Raw genomic sequence first — 12,133 nt, 5'->3', positions numbered from 1 at the left:
TGCAATCTAACCTTCCAGACTAACTTACCATGAGGGACCTTGTCAAAGGCCTTGCTAAAGTCCATGTAGACAATATCCACCACTCTGCCCTCATCTATCCTCTTGGTCATCTCTTCAAAAAAAAATCAAATTCATGAGACATGATTTCCCATGCACAAAGCCATGTTGACTATCCCTAATCAGTCCTTGCCTTTCCAAATGCGGATAGATCCTGTCTCAGAATCCCCTCCAGTAATTTTCCCACTACCTATGTTAGGTTCACCGGCCTGTAGTTCCCTGTCTTGTCCTCGCAGCCCTTTGTGAATAAAGACACAACATTAGCCTCCCTCCACTCTTCCAGTACATCACCCATGGCTAACGATGGTCCACTTTTCCAGTTGATCTGTATCCTGAGGCAACCCTCTTCACTGTTCATTATACCACCAGTTTTAGTGTCATCTGCACACTTGCGAATCATGCCACCTACATTCTCATGCAAATCAATATATATATGACAAACCACAGAGAACCCTGCATTGAGTTAGTTGCTGAGTTTATTCAAGACAGAGATCCATAGAATTTTTGATAGTAAAGGAATCAAGGGATATGAAGTTAATTCAAGAAACTGACCCTGGGAAAAAGATCAACTATGATCTTAATGATGGAGAAGGCATCAGAAACTAAATTACTTACTCTTTTTTCTATTTCCTGTGTTCTAATTGCTTCAGACTGCTGCAGCTTGCAATATAATACTGCAGTCTGGTGTGGTTGAATATGGGACAGAAATAAGTGAGGAAGGAGAGAAGTGCAAAAAGGTAGCTGGGGAATAGGTGTTCAAGGAAAGGGTGTCCAGGAGAGCAGAGAAGCTGCCTGGGGAGCAGGGAGAGGATTCCTGGAGAGTGGGAAGAGAGGTAAAGGGTGTCCATGGAGAGAGTGAGAGGGGAAAGGTTGCCTGGGGTGCAGGGGAATGGGGAGCAGGAAGAGGGAGAGGGGAGGGGAAGAGGTTATCCAGGCAACATTGAAATGGTGGTGGGGTTAGCAAGTGTTTGGGGAGAGGGTGGCCGGGCATGAGAAAAGACCTAGTCATGGCCGTACTTACAGTTTTCAACTTCAGGCAAAACTGATCTTGCATCATATAGTACTGTGAAAGTCAGTGCTCTGTGATCTCATTTCTAGACAAACAGGTTTATAAAGCAAAATCAAAACATTAATGTACAATATTTTGACTTAGTATTTGAGTACCATAAATTTAGATATATACATGCTTTTGAAAGCCTATTATTCAGTGCTGCTTTTACATTCCTCTTTTATAATCAGCATTCAAACTTAACTGAAAATACTTTTTACAGAAATAAAGTTTTTGTAAGTTAAAGTGTTAATAAATGGCTCAAAGTCTTGCAGTGTTTGCCAAAACACATAATTTCTTCTTTGGGTTTATTGGGTTTTTTTTACAATGAGTTTAGTTGACTCACCAGATATAAAGCAAACAGCTCTCTGCCTGTGCTGACAAAGAGGGAAGTACTGCTTTTATATTTCATGAAAATTAACTACATTTGTAACCTCCTTTTCCCAATTCACTGATTGTGAACTTTGCTGAAGGTCTCATACTTTTGACATCATTTTCATTCTGAATGCCATGCTGATGCCCTCTTAAGCTTTTGATGCAGTTTCTTTACCTTCCCCTTCTTAAAGACTGCAGTAGTTCTTTCCACTGATGCAATCTAGCCTGTAATATATGAACTTCCTTCTAGATCCTAGTACACCGGTGGGTAGAGAGACATCAAAGGCAAATGCTGTCATGGGGAACGCACAGAAAAAATGTTCACCCACTCGAGAAAGTCAAACTACAGAGAAGAAAAGTGGCAATGCTGCAGTAGAAAAGAACACTAAAAAAGATACTGATGGCAATTTAACAGCATTGAGGAAAACAGAACAAAGTAGACACGGACATGAAACAAAAAGTGAAAATGTCAAGAATGTCACAGTTTCGGTGCCAAGAGAAGGTCAAGAATCTCTGAGAATTGACTCCAACGAGATTCTTCCTCCTGGGTCAAGCTCAGAGATAGAGAAAGGAGGGAACAATCCATGGGGCCTGCCTCCTCCTGTGTCAAAGCTTAAGAGCGAAGGAAATGAGCTGTTCAAAAATGGACAATTTGGAGATGCAGTGATGAAATACACTAAGGCTATTACAGCGCTTTTTGAATCAGGTATGATAGTAGCCTTTTAATATATTGATTAATGCACACTGCATACACATGTGCATTCATCCTAAGCATATGTGCAGAATTTTGTGGGTAAAATGTGTCCATGCTTGATATTATAATAACATGAACTTACTTTTAAATACTGTTTTTCATGCATGGTTTAAATTCAATGAATGTCTTCCACTGGTTAGGTTTGATCAATATTTCTATTCATAAGGCAAATCTTAATTGTGGAGATTTTGTATCCCATAGTGTTCTCTGTACACAATATAAAAGCAGCATATAGCTAAGAGGAAGTATAATAAAATATAGTTATTGTAAGATAGTAGGCCATTTGTTCCAGGTGTTTAGATATACATGTATGTTAATTTTTGTTTCTCTAACCATCTGTCATCAAAAATCCATATGAAGTACACAAGATCTGGTTTTAAAAATTAAAGTGAAGTGATTAAATGCTACAGAGCAGTTCTGAGTCTAATCTACTTTGTGGTAGGAGATGAAGTGTCCATGGCTTCTCCAGGGTAAAAAGGGGAAAAATTAAGTAAGGCTTGCTGCTCTGATTGCCAACTAGTGACCTCCTTGCTGAACAGTCTGTGCTTGGAAATTTAATGAAGGTAGGTTTAGATTTAGCTATGTTGCTCAACTCACCCAGCCCCAGCATGGAGGAACAACAAATGAGTACTCATTATGATGAATTGACATTATATAGGTTGGAGGCCTGCTGGTACCTTTTGGAATCTTGTTTCACTGTGAGTCAGCAGCTTCAAGGAAAAGGAAGAAAATCATGGGTGGATGGGTGAACTTGAAATGATGCTTGTCCAAGATTTGTCATTTGAAATCAGGGTGGAGATGAATGAAGTTCCAGTATTATCATTACTATAAACCAGCAAATTACTTGTTTGTGTCATTGGGTGACTCAGTAGTACAGCTCATTGACTTATTAATTTGCTTTGTCACACATTGTAAAGTGGATTTATTTTGAACAATGTATTTTAAAGCCCAAGTGAAGTTTAAAGTGAGTAGAATGGAGGGAACTTTAAGAGGGCAGTCAGTTTTGACACACAGGCAATGTCTTGTATCCATCTGATGGATTGCGAGTCACCTTTCTCAAAGATGCAAGAGACCCCTTGTTACGGACTCAGTGAAAGTCCCTTTAAGATAGAGAGTGTGTGTGTATGTGTGTGTGGGGCGTGCTTACGTCAATAGAAGATAAAGGACGTAATGACGTGGTTGAAGAAGCAGAAGAAGAAGGAGAGAGAGAGAGAGAAGGGAGAGAGACACCAGCCTGCTTGTTTTCTCTATCGATGGATGAGAAACAATAACTGTGTTTGCCACTGAAATCCATGTATGGAAGTTGGAAGTAATCCGGTGGAGTTCACTTTGTTGCTGACCTGTAGAAGGAAACAGGTATTTGTGTGTGGACGACCACGGTTCGGATGCTTTTCGGGGTGAGGAAGTCACTACCGAGTAAACACTGAAGTGTCGTTTGGGTTCCATCATGGAACATTTGGATTTCGTATGTACTCTCTCTATGTTTTTCTACATCTACATCTTATCTTCAGACAACGGTGGTTGTTGAAGAAGCCCTTGCTCATGTTTCACCTTATGGCTTGCGGAACTGAACTTTAAGAACCATTCAGGAACTGGGAGTTTTGGACTTTGTCACACACACACACGAAGAGTTTAGTTTTGGGGTTAACGTTCGAGGTTTAACATTTTTGAATTCTAACATACTAACATTTTTACTTTTATTTTACGTATTATCATAAGTAGTGATTAATAAAATAGTTTTAACACTGAATCATGCTCAGTGTGTTTCTTTTGTTGCTGGTTTGTGACACCCCTAAAGAATAGACAAATATTATTTTGGAAAAATATTTTATCTTGCTCATCCTCTTTCTTAAATTGGTCATCATGAGTTGTATTTCCTTTCCCCTCAGTTCCCAAATGTTTCGGTAGTAAGTAAATTACCGTGCAACTCGAGAAAGCCACAGATTCATTCTTCTATGCTGAGACCAATTAGACTGCTATGAATGGGCAAAAGAGAGAATTCCCAATGACCTATCAATTTCTTTTTCTGAAAATTTATATTAGAAATTGGGTGAAAGCAGGACCAAATTCAACTATGATGGTTTCCACTGTCAAAAAAGCTTGTTGAAATTAATATGGAATTAGCCAAAGTCACTACCTTCAGAAAAAGAGAAACAAATAGAAATAAATACTGCTTTTTTTGCTCTTCCCATAAGGGGTGGATTGCCCAGCAGAACTAAGTATCTTGCACTCAAATCGAGCAGCATGCTACTTGAAAGATGGAAATTGCAATGAGTGTATAAAGGATTGTACAAGGTGAGTGTAATGTCGTTTATGACGGTTTTTTGTCATAGATTGAATCATATCTTCATGATAAGACAGCAATGTACCAGATATAAAAATTAGGACTGTTGAGTAACTTATTTTTTGTCAGCATTTTAAAAATAGTTAATCGTGATTTGAATTGCATTGGTGTTTTTTTTATTGTTTCACAATACCTTTAAATGATCTAATGGAAAACACTTTCTCTACATCTGAGTGGCTCAATAGAGAATGCTTTCTATTTACAATCCCTGATGATTAAATTTAAAATTCTCACTCTTGAGTTAATGGCAGTTTTCACTAATTGCGTATTTAGGACTCTGGATAACTATTGAGAAGTTTTACCTTTAAGAAAGATATTTTTTAATTCATACTCATAATTTTTGACTATATCTGCTATTTAGAAAACAATTGTGTATTAGGGTCATAGAGTAATGCAGCATGGAAAAGGGCCCTTTGAACCAACTCGTCCATGTTGATGGAGCAATTCTTCTTGCTCACAAGAGATCACATTTTAGAACAGACTCATAAAATTAGTCCCCTTAATGCTCTTTCCCATAAACCTACTTTAAGGGAATGGAGTTTCAATCTTGCACATCTGTTATTAAGGCATGGCTGAAGACACTTAAGATTGACTTAAAAAAAGCTGCCGCCTCATAGACATTTGCTCCAAGAGCTTTAATATAGTTAAGTGTTAGATTTGAGACATTTATTGATTTGAAACATATGCTACAGGTAATGTGAAGGACTACAAATATAAATTGATTGCTTGCTGGGTTTGGGCCATGGCCATTGCCCTAAGTCATTGTTATGTAATCTTTTCCATGCTGGAATCAAAATAACGTGGCATAGAAGTGCTGAGGTTAGACCAAGCAGTGTTTAACCTCATGTTTTGAGCTTGGGCTCTGGAGAATGACAGCAACCCTTGGCAACTTTAAAACCACAACCCCTGCTGCTTGTCTTTATCCACTTTGTGAGGGGAGTATCACTATCAACCGTGCCTTAATCAAGTAAATGAATTAAACAAGCATTGGCTGGATTGGAGGAAGATAGCTGCAACAGACAGGTTGGCCATATAGTACGAGGCCCTATTGCTGCCTTTACTTTCACTGTAGCCTTGCAGAAGCCTTGTGCAATCCATCATCTGCAAACAAATGAGCCCTCGTTTCATTTTAATTTTTTTTTACAGTTGTGTGTGCAATTAAGACATTTTTTTAAAAAATTGTTTTGCATTCATGTTAATCACACATGTTAACTCAAATTAATTGACTACTTGAATAAAAATTAAACAACACTGTCTGTTGGTGTACTCCAGCAATGCGTGTTGTAAAAAGCAATTCATTCATAGATAATATGTATAATTTTAAATGTCAGGAGATCATGCAACTCATACATTTGTACATCTGTTATCATACTGTGATGTCCTCGCAGCATGCAAAGACCTGCGCCAGAAGTACTAATCTGTAAAATGGAGGAGTCATTTGTGCCAGTGGCCAGCTGAATCATTAGTGGCCTCCAGCATCTTGAAGAATGAGTGCAGTGGGTGCTTTGGATACAACCACCAGCAAATTCCTTTCCATTTCACATACTATCCAGACGTGAAAATCTATTGCCTTCCTTTAAGCATGAATGGTCAAGATCCTGAAACTCCCTACATTGGGTGGCTTTCAGCAGAGGGACTACAGTAGTTCAGTAAGGCAGCGCCACTGCCAAAGGAAGTTAGGGATGGGCAATGAATACTATCTATGTCCCTTAAATTGTTTTAAATTAAGGTGTGACTCTCTGGGTGTAGCTCAATTTCCTGCATTTTTGGCTAATGATGCAAAGAGCATAGAAAGTATAAAGATAGAATTTGTTTCTTAAATTAAGAGTTGTAGCGGTTGCTACCGCAGAATGAACACAAGACACTAGTCGTAGAGTTTCAGAACAGAACTGGTTTATTTTCCCGCCTTGCACAGGCCTTTTAAGAGAGCCTGTTCCCGCCCACTCAAAACGGCAATGACGTATACGCCACGTCATCAAACCTTTCCCGTGCGCGGGTTCTCCCTGTCGCTCGGGGAAGACGAAGGCCCACCGCCATCTTGGGCCTCGCCGCTTCAATGACGCGCAACCCGACCGCCGAGCCGTTTCGCTTGCTTGGACGGTGAGTCGCTACACAACCCCCCACCCAGAACTGGCGATACGGTCCCCAAGGTCCATGGGTTGTGTTAGTCGCTGCTTAGGAGGTCGGCCTCTGCGTCGCAGTGCTGGAACCTCAACTGGTTGTTGTAGATCTAAATGGGCCAGTTTGAGGTGGTCCGTCGTGAAGACCTGCTCCTTGCCCCCAATGTCCAAAATAAAGGTGGACCCATTATTCCTGATGACTCGGAACGGCCCCTCATATGGTCGTTGCAACGGTGCCCAAGGTGTGCCCCTGCAAACGAAAACAAACCTACAGTCTCGTAGTTCTTTGGGCTTACAGGACGGGGCTTGACCGTGCCGCGAAGTGGGAATCGGGGCCAAGTTGCCGAGCCTCTCGCGCAGTCTTTGCAGGACTGCCGTGGGTTGTTCCCCTTGGTCCCGAAGGGAGGGTATGAAATCCCCTGGGACGACCAGGGGTGCTCCGTACACGAGTTCAGCTGACGAAGCGTGGAGGTCTTCTTTGGGGGCAGTGCGTATGCCGAGCAGGACCCAAGGCAGTTCATCGACCCAGTTAGGACCCTGCAGGTGGGCCATCAGGGCTGATTTCAGATGGCGGTGGAAACGTTCCACTAACCCGTTTGATTGAGGGCGGTAGGCCATGGTGGTGTGCAGCTGCGTCCCCAGCATGTTTGCTAATGCAGACCAGAGGCTGGAGGTAAATTGGGTGCCTCTGTCTGAAGTGATGTGGGCTGGAACACCAAAACGTGACATCCGAGTTGTGAGCAGCACCCGGGCACAGAAATCAGTCGTGATGTCAGATAGAGGGGTTGTCTCTGGCCACCTTGTGAACCGGTCAACGATGGTAAGCAGGTACCGGGCCCCTCTTGAAACCGGCAGAGGGCCTACGAGGTCCACATGGATGTGGTCGAACCTTCTACGGGTAGGCTCGAACTGCTGTGGCGGGACCTTGGTGTGTCATTGGATTTTCGATGTCTGGCAGTGCTGACAAGTCCTGGCCCACTCTCTGACCTGTTTGCGCAGGCCATGCCAGATGAGCTTGCTGGCGACCAGCCGGACAGTTGATCTGATGGACGGGTGTGCCAACCCAAGTATCGAATCAAAAACGCATTTCCGCCAGGCTGCAGGAACTGTAGGGCGGGGTTGACTTGTTGCGATGTCGCAAAGGAGGGTCTGCTGACCAGGACCAACTAAGAAATCTTGGAGCTGCAGGCCCGAGATTGCGGTTTTGTAGCTGGGCAGTTCGTCGTCGGCTTGCTGTGCATCAGCCAGGGCCTTGTAGTCGATACCCAGGGACAGGCTGTGGATGGCTGGTCTGGAAAGTGCATCAGCAACGACATTGTCCTTCCTGGAGACATGTTGGACATCTGTTGTGAATTCAGAAATGTAGGACAAATGTCTCTGCTGACGAGCTGACCAGGGATCAGAGGCTTTGGAGAAGGTGAAGGACAAAGGCTTATGGTCAGTGAAGGCGGTGAAAGGCCTGCCTTCCAAAAAGTACCGGAAATGCCGGACCGCCAGATACAGCGCTAGAAGTTCCCGATCAAAAGCCCTGTATTTCAGTTCGGGTGGTCTAAGGTGCCTGCTGAAAAATGCCAAGGGTTGCCAACTGCCTTCGATTAGTTGTTCTAGTACCCCACCAACTGCGGTGTTGGATGCGTCCACCGTGAGGGTGGTTGGGACGTCTGTCCTAGGGTGTACAAACATCATGGCGTTTGCCAGGGCATCTTTGGCCTTAACAAAGGCAGCCGCAGCCTCGTCGTTCCAGGCAATGTCCTTGCCCTTACCAGCCATCAGCGAGAACAAAGGGCGCAGGATACGGGCTGCTGCAGGGATGAACCGATAGTAAAAGTTGACCATCCCCAGGAATTCCTGTAGGCCTTTGACCGTGTTGGGGCGGGCAAAATGGCAGATAGCGTCCACCTTGGCAGGTAGGGGCGTTGCTTCGTCGCTGGTGATTCTGTGGCCGAGGAAATCGATAGAGTCAAGCCCGAACTGGCATTTGGCCGGGTTGATCGTGAGGCCGAAATCACGGAGACGGGAATACAGTTGGCGGAGGTGGGAAAGGTGTTCTTGGCAGTCATGGCTGGCGATTAGTATGTCATCTAAGTAAATGAACACGAAGTCCAGGTCTCGGCCTACCACGTCCATCAGCCGCTGGAACGTCTGTGCAGTGTTCTTAAGGCCGAACGGTATTTGAAGGAACTCGAAGAGGCCAAATGGGGTGATAATTGCAGTTTTGGGGACGTCATCCAGGTGGACCGGGATTTGGTGGTATCCCCGAGCGAGGTCCACCTTGGAGAAGATGCGGGCCCCATGTAGGTTGGCTGCGAAGTCTCGGATGTGAGGGATGGGGTAGCGGTCTGGGGTGGTGGCGTCATTCAGCCTGCGATAGTCGCCGCAGGGCCTCCACCCGCCATTGGCTTTGGGGACCATGTGCAGGGGGGAGGCCCAGGGGCTGTCTGACCTGCGAACAATCCCCAGCTCCTCCATGTGACGGAACTCTTCCTTTGCCAGGCGGAGCTTGTCTGGAGGTAGTCGTCGTGCTTGGGCATGAAGTGGTGGCCCTGTGGTAATGATGTGGTGTTGCACCCCGTGTTTGGGCATAGAATTCGTAAACTGAGGTGCCAGAACTGATGGGAATTCGGCTAGGAGCTTGGTGAACTCGTTGCCGGACAGGAAGATGGAGTCCAAGCGCGGGCTGGTAGGCTGGTTTCTCCCAGGGGGTAGGTCTGGAAGGTTCTGGAGTGGACTAGCCGTTTCCCCCGCAGGTCGACTAACAGGTTGTGGGCCCGAAGGAAATCGGCTCCTAGGAGTGGTCGGGCGACGGTGGCAAGTGTGAAGGTCCAGGTGAAACGGCTGCCGCCGAATTGTAACTGAAGTGTACAGGTACCGAAAGTCCGTATTGTTGTGCCGTTTGCGGCATTGAGTACCGGACCTTGTTGCCTGTTACGAGTGTCACAGCCGGTCGGGGGCAAAATACTGACCTCTGCTCCAGTATCGACGAGGAAACGCCGCCCAGACTGCTTGTCCCGAACGAATAGGAGGCTTTGTCGGTGGCCAGCCGCCATAGCTGTTAGCGGCAGCTGGCGCTGGCGTTTCCCTGACTTGCAGGGTGGGCGGCATCGACGGGTCTCCGCGCCCCACCTCTGATGGTAGAAACACAGTTGGTTGCCATTGTCGTCGTCTGTGTTTCTGTGGTGTGGTCGCCCGGTTGCTGGGCCTGGTTTAGGTGGGCATTGGGCTCGCGGCCTGGCAATTTGGCCGACGGACGAACCACGCTCGCGTTTGGCCTTCCACAGGACGTCTGCCCGGGCAGCCACCTCACGCGGGTTGTTGAAATCAGCGTCAGCCAACAGCAAGTGAATGTCATCGGGTAGTTGTTCGAGGAAGGCCTGTTCGAACATTAGGCAGGGCTTGTGTCCCTTGGCCAATGCCAGCATCTCATTCATTAGGGCGGATGGGGATCTGTCCCCCAGGCCATCGAGATGAAGCAGGCGGGTGGCGTGCTCACGATTGGAGAGGCCGAAGGTCCGAATCAGAAGGTCTTTGAAAGCCGGGTACTTATCCCCCTCCGGAGGAGACTGGATGAAGTCACTAACCTGGGCGGCTGTCTCCTGGTCCAGAGAGCTGACCACATGGTAGTACTTTGTGGAGTCGGAGGTGATCCGCCGAAGGTGGAATTGCGCTTCAGCCTGGTGAAACCAGACGCTGGGAAGAAGCGTCCAAAAGGTGGGCAGCTTGAGTGCCACTGCGTTGGATGCTGCGTTGTCATCCATTGTGCAGATCCAAAATCCGTTTGGACCGTCGGGGTCACCAATGTAGCGGTTGCTACCGCGGAATGAACACAAGACACTAGTCGTAGAGTTTCAGAACAGAACTGGTTTATTTTCCCGCCTTGCGCGGGCCTTTTAAGAGAGCCTGTTCCCGCCCACTCAAAACGGCAATGATGTATACGCCACATCATCAAACCTTTCCGGCACGTGGGTTCTCCCTGTCGCTCGGGGAAGACGAAGGCCCACCGCCATCTTGGGCCTCGCCGCTTCAACGACGCGCGACCCGACCGCCGAGCCGGTTCGCTTGCTCGGACAGTGAGTCGCTACAGAGTAGAGGAAACAGGTTTAGTTCAATGTTTTCGTATGAAAATTGTTGACAAAATGTAAATGCAGCAAACTTCATTTCAACCACATATCACAAATTTTAAAGATAGGTCTCACAGACCATTTAGTTAAATATACTTTAAATACATATTTTCTTAGCAAATATTTACTATAATGCAAATCTTGTGTTCTTTCGCCTTCAGTAAGGCTTAATATTCTACATTGAATTTACAAGACAGTATATTTTAACTTGAAGAGTAATTTGATTTCATCAATGACAGCCAAGATCATTGACTTGCAAAACGAGATGTGGTGACCCATCTCTGTTGCCATTCCAAAACATGGTCAGAGGTGTTTGTTATTGTCATAAAATGGAGCTGCTTTCCTCTTTTAGCCTGGAGTGGTTATCCTAATTTATCTCATCAATCACTGTGTTTTCTGTGTATGATGTTGCTGGTGTTTCTATGGTGCTGAAACTGGCATTCTTTCAGTGTTATATGCCATTATAAGGTAACCAACAATAAGCAGCAACTAATTTGCTTCATATCTAATGATTAAAGAATATTCACAATTAGGCATTAAAATCTTAAAATGAATAGGTATTATACTTGGGTAAGCATGAGTACAGAAGTTAATGCTATGTCCACAGGATTGGAAATGGTAAATATTACACCCAAGTCAAAGAATCAAACAGTCTAAAGGTGAATTAGATGGTTTGCAACCTTGGAGTCATGTTTGACCCTTAGATTACAAACACACAGCCACTCTATCACCAAGAGTAGCTACATCCATGTTGCATCTGATCTGCTATTACAGCCCTCATCTACTACTTTGTTACCTGTAGATGATTATATTACTGCTATCCTGATTGGATAACATCCCATCATCCACCTTACATAAATAGGAGCTCGTAAAAAATTCTGCACCAACTCACACCAAGGTCCGTTCACTCATCAACCTTGTGCTTATTAACCTACATTGGATTCCTGTTTGACAATACTTCAGTTTTAAAATTCTCTTTTTTTGCTTTCAAATATCACATGAGATAGGTAAAAGTGAGATCATCTTCTACCTTCTGCACCCATACAATCATGTAAGATCTCTGTGTGTTTCTAGTTCTGGCTTCTTGTGCATGCTTGATCAAATGTTGTTTGAAATTGTCACTGTGAAACACCATGGAGTGTTTAATGACTTTAAAGGCCTACATCTTTGTTGTCAATTGAACATATCAAGTGACTATGGGTTTATACTCAAGAGTTTAATGTCACATGGGAAAATTTCAAGAATCCATTATCTTTGATAGAGTAAGTGATCAAATTTAAGATCACAAAGGAATGGGATCATGATTTTCTGAAATGT

General features: G+C 44.7%; 1 protein-coding gene across 2 annotated transcripts in view; it reads left to right on the top strand.

The window, feature by feature from the left end:
* LOC127574075 (sperm-associated antigen 1-like) overlaps positions 1-12,133 on the top strand; it is a 102,387-nt gene that overhangs the window by 50,790 nt on the left and 39,464 nt on the right. For both annotated transcript variants that reach the window (XM_052022719.1, XM_052022720.1), the window contains exons 11-12: positions 1,731-2,186; positions 4,430-4,529. In XM_052022719.1, the coding sequence (XP_051878679.1) occupies positions 1,731-2,186; positions 4,430-4,529 (556 nt within the window). The remainder of the gene's footprint in view (positions 1-1,730; positions 2,187-4,429; positions 4,530-12,133) is intronic.

The sequence above is a fragment of the Pristis pectinata genome, chromosome 9 (genome assembly GCF_009764475.1).
Source record: "Pristis pectinata isolate sPriPec2 chromosome 9, sPriPec2.1.pri, whole genome shotgun sequence".
In the NCBI taxonomy this organism is placed as follows: domain Eukaryota; kingdom Metazoa; phylum Chordata; class Chondrichthyes; order Rhinopristiformes; family Pristidae; genus Pristis; species Pristis pectinata.
Note: the sequence above shows the minus strand (reverse complement) of the source record. Positions and strands in the feature narration are given on the sequence as shown.